This window comes from Molothrus aeneus, chromosome 3, assembly GCF_037042795.1.
Source record: "Molothrus aeneus isolate 106 chromosome 3, BPBGC_Maene_1.0, whole genome shotgun sequence".
Classification (NCBI taxonomy): Eukaryota; Metazoa; Chordata; class Aves; order Passeriformes; family Icteridae; genus Molothrus; species Molothrus aeneus.
This window is the reverse complement of record NC_089648.1, coordinates 5,874,697-5,895,847: the sequence shown is the minus strand read 5'-3', so window position 1 is coordinate 5,895,847 and position 21,151 is coordinate 5,874,697. Positions and strand designations below refer to the sequence as shown.

Here is a 21,151-nt window from a genome sequence, read left to right as displayed (position 1 = left end):
CTTGTTGTGGACCCAGCCACAGCAATGGACACAGGCAGAGGAACCCAGTGTATAACTGCTTAAAAAATTCCCCACTAGAGCTTTTGTTCTCTTGTATCTTATTAGGATGACTTAAGAAATGGCTTTGTCTTATTTTTATAGTACTGCTGCAGGATTTTGCATTAAAAATAAAAGACTTTTAACAGCTGAAGAATGCTTTTTCAAATTTTTGAGATCAACATTTGGTCTTGCAATGAAATGTGTTAAATTCTGAGGAATTTCTTTCTTTGTGCACCTTTAGGGGCTCATTCCCACCCCGTGTGATGTTGTGATCACAGAGCAGCCAAAGCTACTGCAGCACACAGCTTTTTAAAATTTATCTGGAAAAATGAAATCCTTTCCCATCAGTATTAATATTTCCAGGAAATATGATCTGAAATCCAGCAATTTTGAAAAAGGCTTTTCTCTGTGTTATACAGCAATGTCCCTGACTAGCTGCCTGTTGAAATAAAGTAACTGCCTTTGAAAGATTACAATGCAATAAGTAAGTGTCATATAGGCTTGGAATTAATATTTAACAAGGATGTTCTCTAACTATCAGGCAAGTTGCTAGTGGACATGTAGGCAGGTTTCTTTTGTGGATTCTATAAATTTCTTCAGGTTGGGTGCTCTCCCTAAGTCCTCCGTTTCAAGTTGCTGAGGGGGAGAGATGCACCTTTAAAAGGGAATTTTATACCTTTAAATTTGAGGAGGTGGAATACACAGCCTGAGACACATTAATCTTTCCCATGTGTCTGAAAATTTGTAGATGTCTGAACTTGGAGTTTACCATAGATCCCACAGTTTTAGACATTTTCAGTTAGCTGAGGTTCAACTCTTTGTTATACCCTGGAACAAAAATGTTTCACATGAGCTTTAATTAGAAAATCCAAATGGTGCAGTGCTAAATATGACAGCTGGGGAAGACTGTCTGTAGTGAAATGCTGCTCTGGGGAGCAAAAACATCAAAAGGGTGTCTTGCCTTTGTGCTGCTGGGAGCAGGGGAAGGATTTGGGCTGGCTTAAGTCTCGCCAGTGGAGCTAAATGGCTGAATTGAGCCATGAATTCATCCCGTGTCTGGATTTGCCATGGCCTCTCATGGGTATCCATCTCTAAGGCCACTGTGCCAATTAAGTGTAGAATTTATTGTATAGCTTTACTGGAGCTGCAAATGCTCTCAGTTCCTCTGTTATACATTAGTGTGTGTCTAGCAACCCAAAAACTGATGTTTCATCTTCTATTTGCTTGCTGTTGCACTTGACCAAGCTATGTTTACAAAGCACCTTTCCTCTGTTCAGGCTTTGTATAAACCTTTGGGGTTTTTTTACAGTAAATTGCTTGGATCAGCACGTCGAAAAGTCTCCAAACAGAGTGGCTTTGATTTGGGAGAGAGATGAACCTGGCACTGCAGTTCATGTCACCTACAGGTATGGCACCTTCTCACTATGCCTGGCAGTGTGGGGAACAGGAAATGGGATTTTTTTTCCACCTGACAGTTTCCTTTTTGCTTGCTGGAGATACACATGGGAAAATTTCTGTGAGTAGCTTCTGGTTTCAACAGAGCAGAAAACATCTTGGTGCAAACATCTTGAGTTTATGGTCAACAGCTTGATACTGAGCCCTGGCTGGAGGGGATTTTAAGCTCTCCATGTTTCTCTTTCCCATCCTCAGTGCAGTTTAGAGCAACCTTGAGGCTGCTCTGAGTGACACTGACTTGTGATTGATGCTACAGATTGTAGGGTTTGTTAGAACATGGCAGGTTTAAGCATATTTTTTTCTCCTTGCTATGTGCCCTCATTTCGGAGACAATCCTGCCTTTTACATCATCTCTGTCTCTAGTGAGATTTAAATGTTTCCCAGACTTGTACGTTCCTCAGTGCATGTTTTAGGGAGCCAAATGTTTGAGCTGCTGAATCTCAGGGAGCCAGATGTTTGTTCTGTTGGATCAGAAAGCAGAGGAGATGAAGAATGTCCCTAGCATCAGACCTTTACAGAATGTTTTCTGGAACTTGTTGGGATTCCTAGAGCTCCTTGGGTCTGAATAGGTTTTAGTGGTCTGATTCATCTCCAGAATTTATGAAAGCTCCTGGAAACATTATTCATTCGAGTGAGGAAAGTGGTCAGCAGGGAGGAGTGGGTGTAAAAATAACTTTGAGAGGTTAGTGCTCCATGCAACAGAAATAAACACTGTCTGATCTAAATCTGTGAGAGGAGTGCATTGGTTTTAATCTTGGTGTTGTTGTTTGGGAGGGTGTTTAGGCCTGTTATGATATAAATACGTTACAATGAGCTGGGTGGCTTGGCTCAGTGCTTTTGCATTTTGCCATTCTGGTGGTAAACATGGAGATGGAGCCTGAGGTTTCTCCCGGAGTTTATGTACGGTATGTTTTTCTCCCAGGTTTGTGCACTTTTACCTCTCTCTTTATGCCTCAGGCATGAACACTAGGGGTAGGAAAGAGGTGACAATTGTGCTCAGATCAACCTGATAAGAGAAGCAGCCCAACAGACAGCACAGCCTCATTCAAGGCGACTCTAACCTTCCCCTCAGGCTGCTACTTGAAATGTACTGAGCTGCTGCAGACACTCAAACATCTTATCTGCAATCTCTGGAGATAAGGGACAGCTTTTCTGAACAGCAACAGGACTGTTTTTTTTCCCTGGCCATGCCCAAGTTGGGCATTTGGAAGAAAGTATATTTTCAGCCTGTGGAATTGTGATTGCTGTGACACGAAGACAAGTAACCCATATCTAAAAACTGAACCCTTCTTTGTGCAGCCTTACAGAGATACAGTAACTGGTACCAGAAAGGAGAGAGACGTATTGGCAATCTCTATTTTCAAACTTCTGCCTGTATTTGAGAGCCATTTTTCTGTTTCTGACTGATACTCTGGGTTAGGTGTGACTGCATTTGAGTTTCTCAAGAGACTTTGGTCCTACCACGTGGTAAAACAGGTCACTCAGTTCTCTGCTTATCTCATTAAGGCAGGAATAGCTTTGTTGAAAACAGCAATACCCTATGAGTATTTTGCCTTTTCTGTGGTCTTTGGGCTGCATTTTTACAGGTTTTTAATGGGTCAGGAAGGCTCAGTTGAAAACCTTTTGCAGTAGTGCCTTATTTGAGCTGGAAATTTTGTGAGGGAAAGCCTGTCAGGGAAGGAGATGGCCCAGGAGCTGGGATGCTGGTGGTCCTTGGTGAGCCTTCTGCAGCACATCAGCCTCAGTGTAAAGGGGGAATGAGAGGGATGCTGGACATGTCTTGGCAGAAGAGAGATGCCCCTTTCCTTAGGATCTGGATGCCCTGTTAATGGCACAGCAGCCTCAGAGTAAGGGCTTAGCACTGTAGGAAAAGAAAGATTTTAATTTGGGCACTGCCTTATGGACCAGCTTGGAGTAAGGTCATGGATTCAGCTGGGAGAGAGCTGTGCAGGGCTTATGTGCAACATACTGCAAGGCACCAGTTTTCTGCACTATCTACTTTGCAAAGCTTGCTGCTGTGAGCTGCTTCTCCTCAGAGATAAGCCCTGGGCAACACAAGGAAAGATGCAGCTGCTGGCCTGGTCCTCTGCCTTCTCCTCTGGGGAGTTGTCAGGGACAAGAAAACAGCTGAGTGTTGGCCTTGTTCCCATCACAGCCTGCAAAGGAAGAAGGTGGATGTGCAGGAAAAGGGCTGGAACAGGCTTTCTCCTCCCTGAGGAAGGGAAAAACCTTCATCAGTGGATTGTCCTCCATGCACTGGCAGGAAACACAGCTGCACTGAAAGTGCTGTCCCAGCTAGCTCATCCTTGGCAGAAATAAAAGCCTCAATTTGCCTCCACTGTGGGCAAAGAGCTGGTGGGCTGTGCTGTCAGTCAGCTCACATCCCTGCAGCAAGGTGGGCTGTATTTGTGCAGCAGAGTTCAAGTGCTGTGTGCTAGGGAAGGAATCCAAACATCTTCTGGTGGGCAAAGATACCCAAAGCCATGGGTGAAACATTGCACTTTTGCACCAGGAGATGATGGCTGCCCTTACAAGCCCAGTTGTGATGATCTTTTTCACTGCTGAGTTTTGTCCTGTCTCTAGCTGATGCAACTCAGCCTTTCAGAAAAAAAAAAAAGTTCACTGGCCATTTTTGCTTTTTCTTCCCTGTGGGTTTCATTTCTATCAAGTAGAAATTTAGCTGAGTTTCAAATCATCTCTGGTTTTGAATGAGTAGGCAAGAGACTTGGTTTTTTACCGCTTTGTAAAAACAGGGAATACAAACCTATTGGGCTCTGGTGGCTGCAGTCAGCAAAGTGGGGACAGATCATGCAAATCAGTTTTTAAGAGGCTCTCTGGCTCTCCAGAGGCTGAGCCACCAAAAGCCCATTGGTGGGACAGTGGCTTAGCAGCACTGTGGTGCTGTGAGCTGACAGCTGAATTTATTGTCAGAAGGGTCCAACCAGACCAGGAGTGTTTTGTCCTTTTGACAAGATTTACTTGTCCACTTTCTCAAACGAAGGGTGATCACTTTGGTGCTGGAAATGTTGCTGCCAGAGGGAGAATTCAAAATGCAAAATACAAAGTAGGGAGAGAGGAAAGCTAAATGACCAGAAATCAGGGGTCCTAGGTAGGTGGGAGGGAAGTGATTGGACGTCTTCATGAGCAGCATGACAGCTATACCTTTAAAAACCCAATGGATTCCTCAGCCTGAGCTAAAATAGATGAAATTGTATTAGAGATCACAGTGAAGACTGTAGCTGGAAGCCATGGTGGTACTTGCCATTGGCAGCAAACTCTTTTCCAGAGCTGCCTTTGTAAGTCGAGGTTGCAAGTAAATCTTGCCCAGGCTTGCAGCTTTCCCCATCCAAGACAGCTCATGGATTTTTCACTTTCTCACCTGAAAAAGGTTACAAGGGGTTTCCTCTGCCTTGGGTTCAGGATGTCTGCAGGAAGGCTGGGCAGTTGTGCTCTGATGCCCACTTTGGACACTTGGCCTGAATTTTCAAACAGTTTCAGCCTAATCCAAACTATGGTTCCAGGAAATCAACTTGATTGCTGCAAGAAATAGTCAACCCAGCTTTTGTGCCATGACAGCAGAGAACATGGCTTGGGCTAAGGCTCTAAACCAGGTACTGTCAAAGCCTGAATGCATTAAGAAAAAGTCTAGAATCATATTGCAAAAGGCTGCTTCCCAAAGAAGGTCTTGCTGCAATTTTTGTTTTTATGCAAAAGGACCCGGCTTCCTTTGTTTAGAAAGCTGTACGCTGTCTTGCTGTGGCAAAAGGTAACATCAGACTTCTTACTGGAAGGCTGTTTGTGCAAAGCATCCCTGAAACGCGTCAGAGAAGGGCCACGTGGTGCTGATGGCTTTTACAGAAGTTGTTCCAGACACTGCACTGAGCAGTGGGCTCTGGAAGCTGTATCTGGGGAGGGATCTGGGAGAAATATGGTCTGTCAGTTCCTGAACAGAGATGTAAGGACAGGGAGAGGAGTGCTGTCTGTTAGATTAGATAGAAGGGCTGGCCTAAGCAATGATAGGCTGGCTCTGTTGGAGAGCCAGCCTTGTAGGTCTTGTGCTTAGGAGTGGTGCTGTGGTAGCTGAGGAGATGCCTGCATAGTGAGTGATGAGTCTGGAAGACAACAGGCTCAAACCTTGTCTATGGACAAAATGAAGCACACCTTATAGAGAGAGACACCAGAGTTAATTATTAGTTTTAGCCCTTAACACTCAAATCCTAAATCATACTGAAAGAAATAGGCCCTGTTGGTCACCACTGATACCCACATTTGTCTGGCAGCAGGTCCACATGTCTCTTTCTGGTCCTTTGTCTGTGTTCATTAATGCCTCTGCCACCTTCCTGGCTTGCTTTGTTCTAAATGCACAGACTGGATCTCTTGCTCTTTCTCCTTAGCAAATGGTCTCCCCTTCTGGTTGCTGCTTCCCTGTTTCTCCTCTCTGCTCTGACACTTTACCTGCTGGAGCAGTGTTTTCCTGTACAATTTGTTCTCTTATTTGCTCTCAACTCACAATTTGCTTTTGCAGAGGATCCTCAGATTGTTGTTGCCATGAACTGACTCTGCGGTTTCTGTGTCAGGAGGGGCTGAGCACTTCCCTTGGCTTGCAGCACATTTCCTTCTCCTGCTGTGGCTCTGCTGAGATCCTCCTGCTGTCTGCCCTGCTTGCACAGAGGCTCCAGGACCTTCTGTGTGCCCCATGGCTTTGTTCCTCTCTGGTGGTTGTTCTTGCCTCCCTCTGCTGAGTGCAGTGCCCTGCTCTGAGTGGCTGCACTGGGAATTCTCCCAGGGAATGCAGGCAGCAGGTGGATGTGCCATGCTACCAACACCATTCTGGCCTGCATTCCATGCCACTGCCTCTGTGTCAGGGGTGGGGCACTGGCTGGGTTTGGGGGTTTCAGTTACTCTTGGCTCTTCCAGCCTTGTGTGATGGAGGAACTACAATGCCAAGCTCGGCAGTAGTAGCAGATGGGGAGGGTGATGATGGCTGTGGTCACCTCCTGCTCAGTTTGTTTAGGTCCAGTGACTCTGCACAGTGCTCATTCCTCCCCAGGATGTGTCTGGGTTGAGGACTGACAGTGTGTAGCATGTTGCCTGCCTGTTAGATAACAAAATGTGCTTGAAGGAGTCAAGGGAAGGATTCCTGACACAGTATTCCTGCTAACTCCCTTTCCTGAGCTGGAGAGCAAGTCTGACTTGCTGCCACAGGAGCCAAAAGACATACCTGATGCTCAGGGATTTATGCAAGTCTTTGTTGGAGTTCTTGGCTTCACCTTTTCCTCACCTTTGTGTCCATTCCTCCATGTGCTGCAGCTCTGAGGGACCTCCAAGGCTTTTTTATCCCAGCATTTCAGCACACAAAGAAGAGGCAGATAGATCCATGGGTAAAGACTGATCCATGTTGTCTATCACCTTATTTACACATGCTCATTAAGGAAATATCAAATTGGGTTAATCATAAAAAACAATGAGAGCTTTTGCCATTGTGGTCACCAAATTCTGAATAAGCAAAAGGAACAAGAGGAATCATGAAGTTGCTCAGAAAACAAACCTTAGCCAGAGATACTCTGGCATTCCTGTATAGGAGAAAGAGGCTGCAGCTCAGAAAGCACTTGAGTGTTTTCCATTGCAGATAAGAAGTTTTCCTTTTACTTTCTCACAGCTGTCTCTCTGGGGCTGGTTTCCCTTCATGTGCTTTGTAGTTGAGCACCTTTTGTTTTGCCTCTTTGTTATTTATCCTCATTGAAATTTTTCTTTAATGCAGCATCAGATAAATTCCAGGCCAGAAAATGTGTCCTTTTAGGACAAGGCACCAAACCAATGGTTGGGTGGGAATTCATTATTGCACAGAGTTGCTCAGTTCATGAGCTCAGTAAAAGCAAAATAAGAAATCTGTGCACCTCCATGGTCATGAGGGGCTTGAGGAGAGGGTTTCAGTGTTGTGCTTTTGAGTTTAGGCTGATCTTCCACTACAAGGGATTGGGGAGAATTCAGTCTGGGGTGCAGCTACTCCATCCCTGCTTTCTGCAGGCTTGTGGTTACTGCAGGGGCAGCTGTTACCAGCTACTGCCAGAGAACTGGCACTGAGCACATCTGGCCACCTCTCCAAGTTCAGAAATGGACTCTTTACTTGATGCTACAGGAGTAGTCTTAGAATAAATAGAATAAATAATATAGAATAAATAGAATAAATAATATGAAGTGCCGTGCCTTGGATTTGTCTCATTTTCTGTGTCTTCTCTCTTGGTTTAAGACAAGTTAAGGGATGGACACTCCGAAAATTACTTATTCTCAGTTTTGATAAGATATTTCCAAAGCAGAGCACTTCAGCTTTTATTTCTGACTTGCAAAGGTTTAAAAAAAGGAACAAAATATTTTTTGATGGACCAGAAACAGCTTTTATTTTATTTGCTGCTTAGCTACCAGTTGAAAATTGGGGTTTTTTTGCAGCTATTGCCAGTTATGGAAGAAGAGGATTCTTAAGGATGCTGTAAAGCATGAATCCTTATTAGGGAATGCAACCCCCCTCCAGATTAATTTCTATGTTAAAAGTTATGAGGGTCTCTGGTGGTGTAGCTTAGAACCCCTAAGGGTTCACAGGTGGCAGGTTGATGATGAACATGCTGGAGGGTAGAAGATGTCTCTCTTCTCTGGGCCTTGGTACTTAGAGAGTTCATGAACCCAAAGGACAATTCCTGGCAGGCTCTGCCAGTCTGCTCCTCAGAGCTGATGACTGGCACCAGAAGGAGAGCTCTGCTGCTCCTTGTCAGCACCTCCTCCCTTGGCATGGGACCACTCCTCACCTGGCACAGTATCCCTTGTTCCCAAAGCCCTTCCACTGCAGGCATACAGAGCTGTTCGGTCCATGGCACCATCCTGGTCCCAGGTTTATTTTATTGTCTTATCCCCTGTGCAGGCATCAGAATAAGGGAATATGCAAGCCCTTGCCCACAAAGTGCTTTTTCATTCCTCAGAGGAACGTTTTTGTTATTGTCACCATGTCATAGCAGAGTCCCATGAAAAGAGACTTTGTTCCCGTTCTTGGTGTTCCTGAGTTTCTCTGTGCAAGAGTGGCAGCAGTACCTGTGTTCTGAAAGGCTTTTGGGCTGCAGGTGATCCAGCTTTGATGAGAATCTTGTAAAATCTGCACCCATACAAGTGCCTCCAGAGTCCTCCTGTCTTTCCTCGTGCATGCAAACATGTTGCTTACTCTTGCAATGTAAAGAGAAGCTCCTGGTTGAGGAGCACTCCCAGCTGTTGCCCCACTTAAACAGTGTGGCAAATCTTTGGACAACACTTCCATTCCATCTTGTGTTTATCCCACTTGTGTTCCCAGTGGCTTCTGACTGGGTAAAAAAGGCATCAGGAGTGACTGAAATGAGCCCTGATTTCTGGAGTGTGAAAAATGCCAATCACTTGTTTTTTAAAATTTTAAAAGTTTAATAGTAATAAAAATGGATATAAAAAATAGCAATACAATTAAAGTAGTAACAATTTGGACAAATTGAATTAGGACAATATGAGACAATAAATACAAAGAGTTAGGGACAGTCTGGGTACCTTTTTCAGGGCAGCAGGAGCCCAAAAAAGGACACCTGTTAACAGAGGATTAACCCTTAAAAGCAGCAGCCTGTTGCATATTCATACACCTCATACATGATGCATAAATTCCACTCAAATACAGGATTCTGTCTGGTCATCATCAACTTCTTCTTCTGAATCCTAACAGCGCCTTCCAGGCGGGAAGAAGTTGGTTTCTCCTGATAATGTAGCAATAAATTCTTTTTCTCTGAAAGATTTAGGTGTCCTATGGCTGCTATCTCACTGTGAGTTCTTTCTTTAAAAAAAAGTATCCTACATAGCATAGTTTCTATTTTAACATTTTTTATAACCTAAAACTATATTTAACACAGTACTTAAGAGAATTAATACAGCATTACTTTCTAACACAACACATATAATATTCATTTTAATATTTGCAAAAAGCCAATCATAAAATACATGCATTTTTCACATGGAGGCAGCATGACAGCACCTGGCTTGCTGCCTGCTGTGGCCACATTACAGCCCAGCAGCTCTGGACAGTGCCTGCAGCTCTCTCTCCTGTCCTTCTGCAGCAAGCACCACTCTGCCCTTTCTTCTCCTCTCCACAGTGGCAGGAGCAGCCTGGCTGCCAGCCTGCCCCAGGCCACCCTTCTTTAAGATGCCCTGTACTGCTGAGATGAGGTGCAGAGGTGAATGTGAAGCCTCACTCTGCCCAAGTTCATCTTTTCTTTGCTTGCCCCGTGTAAATCAGGTTGTGCACTCACATGACAGCATTCCATTCCACAGGGAACTTCAGGATCTGACCTGCCGCCTTGCCAACACCCTGAAGAAATATGGGATCCAGAAAGGGGACAGGGTGGCCATCTATATGTCTGTGTCCCCCCTGTCAGTGGCAGCCATGCTGGCCTGTGCCAGGATCGGTGCTGTTCACACCGTGGTCTTCGCTGGATTCAGCGCCGAGTCCTTGGCTGGGAGAATCATGGACTGTGAGTAGATGCAGCCTGGGGAACAAACACCTCTGTTTCAGTGCTCCAAGGCATGTCCCAGCCCTGTGTTTTCTTGGCAGAAGGAGTTTTCTTGGTTCATTCTCGCCTAGCAGGGCAGTTCACTCTCCCCTGCAGAGTGCAGTGAGGAGCCTTGTCCTGAGTGACACGTGCAGTGTCCTCTGGCCTTAGAATACTTAAGAATTTGCTTAACATTCAGTGTACTCTGGGTTATTGCTTGACAGCAGTGAAACTGGAAGGAAAACCAGAGCTTAGGGATAGGGCCTGATTTGTTGTTTTGCTGTATAATTGCAGTGTTTCTTTGATACTCTTGGACAGAACTCATTCTGCATTCTCAACTGGGATCCTGTGATTTATGTACAGTACTGGAAGTGTTGGCAGCCTGCCCCTGCTCTGTGAGCCTTTCTACCAGCAGACAGAGCTGTTCTCAGTCCCAAAGTACTTGTATATTGTGATTAGGTAAAAAGTGATGCTAAAAATAGCAACAGAAGAAGAGGGAAATAGCCAGTGACTCATGTCCTAGCAGTCACATCAGTTTCTTTGTGGCTAGTGTGAGGGAATAAGTTTTACAGAAATTGTTGTGTTCTTTTCTTCTTTCGAGTGGAGTTGATCTGCAGAGAGCAAGTGCATGTTTTAGTTATCCCTCACACAGGGAGCTGGGAAGAAGCTGTTCTGCATGTCAGCTTTGCAAGGCAGGGATGGATGGTTTAAACTGCAGTGAGTGACACTGAGCCTGCATGTTGGGAAAGACTTCCTCTCGTTCATGATAGGCTTTGGAGTGGACTGCTGGGGAGAGGGTAGGGTAGATGCCACTGGAATGTTTTAGGAAGATGGAAGGGATAGCTGTCAGGAGTGGTTTAGCTGAAGCAGACCCTGCCTTGAGGTGGGGGAGATGGACTGGATAACCTATGGGGGTCCCAGCTACCCTGAATCTCTGTGTGTCTCAGGTTTTAAAGTGCTTTCATCAGTGACACTGACTGGTTTTGACTGACAGCAGTTCTGAGTGTTTGTCACACATGTTGTCCTATACATCACCCCCAAAGTAATGAAAGCTGGGTGTGCATACTAGCCTGGAAGACAGGCTGGCATGTCTGCTAATTCTTTCTCTTTTTAGCTGGATGCAAAGCAGTTATCACATACAACCAGGGAGTCAGGGGAGGCCGAACCATAGAGCTGAAGGCAACTGTGGATGAAGCTGTGAAGAACTGTCCAAGCATCAAACATGTGTTTGTGGCTCAGAGGACAGATAACAAAGTCCACATGGGTGACCGTGATATTCCCCTTGAAGAGGTATGTTCTTGTTGGATAACTCCTTTTAGGTCTGAGTGTTGGCCAGGATAATCTTTCTCTCCATAAGTGCTTTTGGGACCTGAGTTCTGCTCCTTACAGCATCTTCATCCTCAAATGGACTGCCTGTATTTAGAGTCTGCTAGGATTGTGAGTCCATGCAGCTCAATCTATGTCTGGTTTATCTCAGCATGGGCAGGGGCTGTGCTGCTCCATTTCACAAGTCTTGCAAACAGTGCTGAGATTTAAGGAGTGTTTCCTGAGACCCAGAGGCCATGGAGACCATCGTGGCTGTTGTTATTTTGCTGTGTTCAGACACTGTGTTATGGATTGCATGTGCACTCAGACTGGACCCTGCTGAAAGGCAGTGCAGAAATAATGAAGTTCCTAGAGAGGCTTCATCCAGCCATGAACAGTGTTGTGGTTGTCCCATGGTGGTAGAACAGTGATGGCTTGGAAATATTTAGAGCCTGTGCTTCCTGGGGAAGAAAACAGCAGCTGTTTTTATGTATTTAGTGCCACACATGGGATTCCAGCCTAATGCAGAAGTAGCTTTATCAGTTTGCTGGCAGCAGTAAACAGGAACTACTCATGCTAATAATGCCTGGAAAAAGCTAATCTGCTGGCAAGATAATTGCTCAAGAGTCTCTGTGCTGGTCACATGAGATAGGAAGAAGTAAAAGTGTAAGTTAAACAGAGAAGACAAGCTTTACTCAGAAATTGTCTTACTCCTTACTCCACAAAGGACACTGATTATTTTCCTTGGTCTGCAAACAGCCTGAGGTACTTTAGTGATCCAAGAGCTGAGCTCATGCCATTGTCAGTTTTGGGATCTGAAACAAAACAAGTATTAAACAGTTATTGGTGTTAACTGTCCTTGCTGATCTTTACAGCTGCTGTACTTTCCAGCTCTTGTGCAATGGCTTACTGCAAAATATAAGCTCATGTTGTAATGGAGCATATGAGGATTCCATCTTTGTTTCAAAAACTGACAAGTCAACCTGAATTGGCAGTGCTGAAATGTCATGAGAAATACCTGAGATGAGCAACAGTGCTCTAACTCAGAGGCTAAGAATTACATTTTGTGAACTCTTCCTATTTTATTAAGCTTTGTTTGTCAGATGATTTTAAACAGCTGGGTTTTAAACATTACCTACTGATGGTAATGTTCACTTGTAACTACAGTGTGTTTATAGCGTATTCTCATAAAAAGGCAGTACCAAGAAATTCCTCCAAGGGGCCACCTAATAATTCTTGCAGGAATTATTCATTAGGACAGTACAGAGCTCTAGAGAGGCTCTGACCCAGCAGGGCATTGCATCCTTCCCTCCTGTGGTTCTGACTGTGGGGGTGAGGAGAGGATCTCACCCAGCTAGGCAAAGAGGGGAGTATGAAGAGAGTAAAGACAGAGGCGGGAGAGTAAAGCACTCTTCTTCTGGGTAGAAAAATTAGAATTTGAGGATGGACAGGGCAGTCATCCACTGCTGGGGCCAGGGAAGGGAGGTGAACACACAGTTTAACTGTAGCACTGCAGATTTTACAGGAAAAGGAATGTACTAACAATACCCAGCCAGCCTTGCTGCTGCTGTCAAGTGTTTGCAGTCACATTTTGGATTTCTACCAGCAGCTTGCAAAAGCTTGAAATGTAAGGAGCTATGACTTACCATTTATTCCCCAGAAATGTTACTTTATCTGGCCAGTTCTCCTTGACTTCTCTGCCCAGCAGAGGTACTGGTGGAAATGTTAGATGTTGTGGTAGGAACCTTTCCACCAGGTGAGCCCATTTAAGCTATGATATATCCATGGACATTTGTGAGGGGCAACAGCAGTGGTGGCTCTTGTCTCTGGATGCTGTGGCCTTGCTTACAGAGGGAGTGATGCTTGGCTCCATATAACCAGTCTTTCCATTATTATCACATTTTCTTTCTCAGGAGATGACCAAGGCAGATTCCACCTGCCCTCCAGAGAGCATGGACAGTGAAGATGTGCTCTTCATGCTGTACACCTCAGGCAGCACTGGGAAACCCAAAGGAATTGTTCACACCCAGGCTGGATACCTGCTGTATTCTGCTCTCACACACAAGGTAACTCAGCTGCCTCCTCTGAGAAAGATTCACTTTTCAGTGCTGACAAGGGAGACCTGGATCAGGGAGGAGTGCTGCATTCTCTGCTTGCTGCCCTGTTGGCTTATTGGTTGTAAACAAGCTGGAAAACATCTGAGCTGTGTAATTAATCTTCAGGATATGTTCTGAGGAATATGATACTATGCAAACCTGAACACAGAATTATGAAAGCAAGGAAACAGCAGCGCTGCTCTTGCATTTAAAACGTGCCAATGTTGGCTGCCCAAAATTTGCAGCTGAGGAGATTCTGGAAAGAATCTTACTGGTAGTGGTAATGTGGATATTATTGTAGTATTTTGCATTGGGATGCTGCACTTTTTTATTTCAGAGAGGATCTGGACACTTAAACCAGCCTCTTCACATAGTACTTGTTCTCTGAAGAACAAAAATTGTATTTCTCCTCTTGTGTTTGCACTTCTGCTTTTCTGGGTGTTTCTGGGTGATCTGGGGAAAATGTTTTAACCTCCTTTCTCATGAAAATGGAAAGAGTCAAGGCACTGCTTCTTGAAGCTTCTGGTCTGAGGTCTGCATATTAAAAGGTAACAGTGAAATGAGGAGAGGACTGTGGTGACAGATCCCCATCTGGTTTTAGTGGTATCACCCTGTTTGTAATCACACACAATTCATGTGAAGGTTTTCTTTCTTTAGGCTGACATGGTTGAATTTTTAGAAGATCTGAATGTTCAAGTGTCAGACTTCTCTGCATGAAGGGCATTTTTACATCAGCTTTTCTAAGTGACAGCATAAACACCAAAGCATCTCTTTCTTAGTCCAGAAGGTAGATCTGCACCTTGGTGCATTTTCTCCACCTGCAGAGTGCATGAGAGGGAAAGGCACGTGGAAAAGTAAGGTGAGAATTGTCTTTTCTAGATAGAGAGATCAGCTGACCTGTGTGATCTCTGTGGTCTTTGCACTCACATGTGACACTCTTGTCACACACTCATGGGTTTGTTTTTTGGTTTTTTTTTTAGTTCTGATCGATAAACCTGACTCCTTATGAGTCAGGACCTCTTCACCATATGGTAGAGGAGTTAGATTTACAGTGGGAAGCATTTGCCATATCCAAGAGAAGATAATGAGTTCTCCAAGATCTTTATCTTGAATTTGATGAGCAAGGAGAGGGTAGCACCTGGAAAGTGATGCTCTCATATAGAGCAGCTGAGCGGCTAAGAATATTTCTCAGTAAATGTCTTATGGGCACCTATCTCCAGGCAGGTGATCCAGATCTCTCCAGATCTCTCATGGAAATCTGTTGATATTACTGAAAGATCTGAGACTTTGTGGTCTGTAGCTTCCCTGCAACTCAGAATCAGCTCTACTGTGTGGACCACCTGGAGCAGGCATCCTTAGGTATCCAGGGCTCTGAGCTTTGGTTGGAGCTTTGTTGCTCCAGCTGAGCAGCTGCTGGTACAGCTGTGCTTCCTGTGTGTTTGTAAACGTGCCAGGAGCCTGGGAGCCCTGGTGCTGGTCCCTCTGATTCACTTCCTCACCTGAGGCTGGTCTTTGTTTGGCCATGGCCCACACGCCAGGCTCCACTTGCCCCGTGCACTCTCCTGCTCCCAGCTGGATGCCCAGTCCAGCACCTCTCCTTTGAGCACCTCCAACAGGAAATCAGCTGGCCTTACATTTATCTTTGCAGTATGTGTTTGACTACCAGCAAGGCGATGTTTTTGGCTGTGTGGCCGACATTGGCTGGATCACAGGACACAGCTATGTTGTGTACGGACCACTCTGCAATGGAGCCACCTCTGTCCTGTTTGAAAGCACTCCAGTGTACCCTGACCCAGGTGAGGAAGTGGTGGGAAAAGGTTTGGCTAGATACTGTAAACAGGTTTAGAGACCTGTCCAGGGTGACCTGCCTGCTGAGGAGAGGTAAGCTCCATTGCTTTGGATCCTGTGTATACAACACTCAGGAACATCTGTGAATCCAGGGTAGGGAAAAGAAGCTGTCATTGCTTTTGCTGTGTACTCACAGTAGTAACAGCTCCAAGCTTTGGCTGTTGACCTTTCAGCTGAGCGTTTGCAGCAGCATATCAGTGCTGGAAAGGGAAAAAGCCACTTTGTGATTTCCAGGTCGTTACTGGGAAGTGGTGCAAAGGTTGAAGATTAATCAGTTCTACGGTGCACCTACGGCGATACGCCTGCTGCTGAATTATGGAGAAGAGTGGGTGAAGAAATATGACAGATCTTCCTTGAGGGTTTTGGGTTCAGGTAAGGGACATGAAATCTTCATCTGAAAAAGACAAAGGGTTCTAGCTGGTGAAATGAAGATGCCAGAGGAGCTCAGCTGATCACATGGAATGTGGTTAGAAAACAGATGATGAAGCAGGCTCTGTGTCTGGCTTTTCAAATATTTTCTCAGCAGAAGAAGCAACAAAATCACATTTTGGATCCATTGAACTTTTGGATGATTGCCTGTTTCCTAGATTATTCTGCAGGGTCACATTCTTGGCTAAAAAGATTTATCTAATGTTAAAGGGCATCCCTTTGAATTTTACTGGCATAGGTGACCCAAGCAGCATTTTTCTGCATGATTTTCTATTCTGGAGGTTCTAATTACATGACCTGCATTGATTAGTTACTTTCAGTGATATTAATTTCTTGCCTTTTGGTCCTTCTGGAAAAAGTCAGTCCTCAGTTACATGAGTGCATCGCAGTCCTTTGTGCTCCCAGGAAAAGTGTGGTGAGCGTTCTGCTTGGAGATCTTGTGTTCAGCTTGTGGTGCACCAAGAGGGAGAATGAACTGCCTGCAGTCTCCTGGGTCTCAGGTTGTTTTCTTTCTTGTTTTGCTCTAGTGGGAGAGCCCATCAACAAGGAAGCTTGGCAGTGGTTCTACCAGGTGGTGGGAGAAGGGCGCTGTACCCTCGTGGACACGTGGTGGCAGACAGGTAAGAGGCAACTTTGGGGGGCACAGGGAACCCTGACCAGTGACAGGCTGCTGGTGGGGAGAGAGGGATTAACACATATCAATTTGGTCCAACAAGTCTGTCAAAAAACCCCTCCTGGCATTTGGATAAGCTTTTGAGAGTCACTGGGGAGTTTCTGCGCGTAACAGCAATGTTATGTGCAGAATGTGTTTTACAACATGTAAAAGCAATAGCAATGTTGGTTTTTTTGTTTTCCTCTAAATGTTCTTTGATATTTTGAGTGCTGGAAAATGCCAATTGCTGCTAGAAAAATGAGGCAGAGATTGAATTTCTGGGCAAAGCTGCCAATAGTCAGCTTGAATTGCAAAACTCATATTCAGTTGATTAACTGTCCTAACCTTGTTATGGTGTTTTCATGCAAAAGCACTGAAAGCACCGCATGGCCACAATCTATACTTAGGTGTGCTTTGTTCTCCTTTCTGGGAATAATCAGGGCAGGATGGAAAACTCAGCTGTGTAGTCAAAGGGCCTGGTGCAGATTGGAAAGGAGTGAGTGGAGACTTGCTGGCTGCCCACCAGCAAGGTGGCTGGAGGACAGTGGCCATCACCCAGCAGGGCTGCTGAAGAGCACCTTCTCCCATGATTGAATTGATGTTCTGTAGCTGCGTTGGCCCTGGAGCTCTGATGCCTCAGAAAGGATGCACTTGTGTATTGGCAACATGCTTGGCCCAGCTGTGTGCAGCAGTTGAGGTTTTTTTGCTGTGTACAAGCTGCTGGACACAGTGAGTGCTGTCTCCAGGCCAGCTGGAGCAGAGCTGGCCTCTTCCTCCTGGCCCCCCTGGCCACGTGCTGTACCCAGAGTGGGGTTGTACTGCCTGGTGGGGTCCTCTGCTTGAAGGAGCCCTGCAGCTCCTTCCTGGCTCCTTCCTCAGCACCCAGTCCTCTCTTTTCTGGGCACCAGCACTCAGGAGTTGCTAGAGGTGTCTTGCAATATGTCCTTCTCAAGTCATGAGATCCAGTTTGCCATGGAGACAGGAGCACAGCTGCTGGCATTCTGCCTCTGCTGAAAAATAGTCTTAAACTACCATTGAGCAGCATATTCATTCCCTTTCCAGTCAAGCTGCTCCTGATTTTGTCCTTATTCCTGCTAGCAGGCTCTCTATCTCAGTGTGATAAATTTTCTTCTGGCACACAACCAAGTTCCATTTAATCCAGACCAGACTTGCAGGCTCTTTTTTTTTTTTTAATTTTCAGAATTGAAATAAAACCACCTCAGAATTCAGAGCAGCAAAGTTAACTGCTATCTACTTCACCTACTGATTTGTTAAATCTTTTGAGTTCCTACATGCTGAGCAGAAGGAAAGATGACTGGCTAGGTCTTTCCTCATCATATGCTTTCTTCCTCACTGCTCTGAAAGAAAACACCATGGAGAAGCAGTTGGTTACTGCACACTGATGTAATTGAGAAGAATTCAGTTTTGCCCTAACACTTTTTGGTTTGTTTAACAAGTGCATGCAGTGTTCATGCTGTGTTATCTATTTCCTCCAAAGTACAGTGTTCTATCTTGTATTAAACTGTATCTCTTCTGGGATTTTGTCAGGTGAGGGGTTAAAAAACACTGCTAATTTTTTAACCCCTGTTAACAGTCTGTTAGTGCACAGTACTTGGTCTTGCCTTGAACCAGGCACAGTTTTGTAGGTAAACAGTTACCAGCTCCTGGAAGCATAATTAATGATAAATATTCATGACATTGATTTTATTAGAAAGTGGAATCAATCTTTTTCTACAGTTGATGCTTTAATAAAGAGGAAGCCAGTTTAATCCTGGAAAGATTATATATGCCATTTAAACATAAAAGGAGCGTGGGAAGAGATCACAGGAGCAATGTGATGGATGCTGGCTGTGGTCCTGCAGTGTCACCTTTCCTATACAGTTTCAGAATAGCTGGTTAATTGTGCTGCTGTGTGCAGTGTCCTCCACGGGACACTGCTCTCCAAAGCAGCAACCTGTTGCCAGCTAATAAAGCCTGGCAGGCATCAGCAAATGGTGATTTAAGGATCCACTTTAAAGTCTTTGGATGAGGCAAATGAGTGAGAGAGCAATCATGAGAAGTAATTTTAATAGTGTGGTGAGTGCAGATGAAAAATTCCTATGGATCTTGCTGTTAAGATACCTGGTTGTGATTGACAGTAAAGCTGTGTTTGAGTTTTAGGTGTAGTTCTTCATGATGCAGAAGAATCACTAGGTATTTTCACTTTTGTCACTGATTTCACCAAAAAAAAAGCAGCCATGAAGAGGCTCAGGTTTCTGTGGTTGAGATGACCCCGAGGTTTTAGAAAGTCTTTTCTTTCCCAGCCCTGTGACTGAAGAAGAAGAAGTCAAAATTCATTGGTTTTGCTTTTCAAGGTTGTTTATTTTTTCTTACCTAATACATTCTTTCTCTGAACCACTGAGGTCTGTCTGGCAGGTCAGGTTGTGGCACACTGACCGCCCTTGGGGTGGTGTTAGGTTTTTATACTATTTACAATAATTTTTCAATACCTATCACCTATGTTAGGCACTCTGTCTCTACTCTAAACCAATCCAGAAGTGCCACCATCACAGCAGAAGATGGAGGGCAAGAAGAAGAAGGACAGGACACACCCAGATTCCTCCATCTTGCCTCTTGAACCCCCATTCTAAAAACCCCAAATTCTACTTTTTCACCCTGTGACAAATCAACTATCAATCTACTCAAACTCTTGTGGCTTGTAAATCTTCACACAAAGTTGGTAATTTTTTCCAAGGGCTAAAATCGAAGGCACAGGTGTCTTTGACTCCGTGCCAAGGTCTCTGAGCCCCCTGGCAGGGTCTCAAATCACCCAGGGCAGCCAGAGGAATGTTCTGGGTCCTGACAGAAGAGAAGCTGGTTTTGAAAGACATCTCTGGATACCCCATGGAAGCTTTTGTTGTTGGCATTGTCTCACATTGGTTTAGACTGGGTTGGTGCTTCTGGAACAGATTTCCCCAGAGCAGTCACTGCAATCTGTGTGTGGTGGCAGAGAGCTCCACTCTGCTGCCAGCCAGGATCTCTCCATGTGAGAGGGGAGCCCTGTTCAAAGCACCCATCCCCTGCTCAGACCCTGCTGTCCTTGCCCAAAGTCTGGGTGGGTTTGTACCCTGCTGACAGCGTGGGCAATGTGGAAACACAGCTTTTCCCTGCCAGCTCTGCCTCTGAATAGAAAGGCTTCATAAGGGCAGGGTAGAGCCTAGGAGTTTTGCTTGATGTCATCTGTCAGGGGTTAAAACTGGTACTTCTAAACCAATTTATAACAGGTCTTCACCGTGCAAATAATTTTTAAGGCACCCTTGCTACCATGCAGCTCCTTCAGGAGTCAGGCTTTGCTGCCTGGTGTGTGGCTGGGGATATGGCAAACACCATGCTGAAGCACAGCTCTCAGTGCTGCCTGGAGGATGAGGAGTGGCTTAGCAAGAGCAGCCCTCAGCTCAGTCAGGGTCCCTGTTCTGATGCAGGTTTTGTTTGTGCAAACAGAGGTCAGCAGGTGTCTGGGGTTCCAGCTTCTTCCTGGAACAATTCAAGCTCCTCTTTTCAAAAGTTACAGAAACATGAAGTGAATGTATGCCCATCGATAAAATGGGAAATACTTCTATGTGTGAGCTACATGTGAAAACATTTGCTAGAGATCTAAAGCTTAAGGACATCAGATACCCTTCTTCAGAGCTGGATGCAAATTCAGGGTCAAAATCAGCCATTCCAACCCCTGGTTTCAATTTTCACAAGCTCAGCAAAGCTGGTAGAGGAATGCACTCTCCATGTGGCAGAACTTACCTTTATTTATAGAGCTGTATTTTTAAAAGCCTTACTCTCCTTTGTTTTTGTTTCTCTCTTGTGTTTCTGAATTAGATTTAGAATAGAAAAGACCTAATTAAGGCTGGAGTCTGATTTAATGTTCATCCCAGCAGGAATAAAAAAGGATGATTAAAAGGTTCAATTTTGACTAGAAAATAAGCTCAACCTGCCTGTAAGGGGTGGGTTAATCTCATGCTCTGTAATAACAGTAATTCAGACTCCTGAAGTGTTTTTCCTGCTAACCTTAGACAGCTGTGGAAACACTAGAAGGAGATAAATCCCCTGACATGCTGATGCTTTCCCTGTAAAATCACTTCTGGGTAGGAAGTGGGGCTGCTGAGTGCTGCCCGTGCCAGGCCTGTGCTGCTTTCAGATGTCTGTGCTGCTTGATCCTGCAGAAATCATTCCCAGTGGCTTTCTTGCAAGGTGGCTTCACTGTTTTCTTCTTGACCTAAGAAGAGCTGGAATTTGCTTTCACCCAGCAGTGGATGGACTACATATATTTTGTTTTTCATTTTTCTTCCAGAAACTGGTGGCATCTGCATTGCCCCACGGCCCTCAGAGGAGGAAGCTGAGATCATTCCAGCTATGGCTATGAGACCTTTCTTTGGGATTGTGCCTGTGCTCATGGATGAGAATGTGAGTTGGAGCTGTGCTGGGTGCCCAAATGAGAAGCTGGTGTGTGTTTCTGCTTTAATCACCTTTTGGATGGCAAAGGAACAGGATCCAGAAGGATGATTGTTTCTCCTTAAAAGTGGTGGAATAGATGATTGATTTATATTTATATAGAGAGAGAGCATATCTCAGTTGTCCATACAGATTTCTCAACAGGGCATTGCAAGGGTCTACAAGAGTTGTTTGCATTTATTTTCTCCACTTGTGACCCTCCCCTGGCAGTCTGCAGTGAGCAACAGGGTGACTCTTGCTGGATCAATGACACAGAAGCTCTTTATTATTGCTCTTTTGTTCACCTGTTCATCCTT

The 21,151-nt window shown here is 45.0% G+C and overlaps 1 protein-coding gene across 1 annotated transcript in view; it reads left to right on the top strand.

Moving 5' to 3' along the window:
* ACSS1 (acyl-CoA synthetase short chain family member 1) overlaps positions 1-21,151 on the top strand; it is a 33,317-nt gene that overhangs the window by 2,144 nt on the left and 10,022 nt on the right. The window contains exons 2-9 of the mRNA XM_066547753.1: positions 1,349-1,445; positions 9,823-10,022; positions 11,155-11,330; positions 13,259-13,411; positions 15,090-15,237; positions 15,524-15,661; positions 16,246-16,338; positions 20,695-20,807. Of these exons, the coding sequence (XP_066403850.1) occupies positions 1,349-1,445; positions 9,823-10,022; positions 11,155-11,330; positions 13,259-13,411; positions 15,090-15,237; positions 15,524-15,661; positions 16,246-16,338; positions 20,695-20,807 (1,118 nt within the window). The remainder of the gene's footprint in view (positions 1-1,348; positions 1,446-9,822; positions 10,023-11,154; positions 11,331-13,258; positions 13,412-15,089; positions 15,238-15,523; positions 15,662-16,245; positions 16,339-20,694; positions 20,808-21,151) is intronic.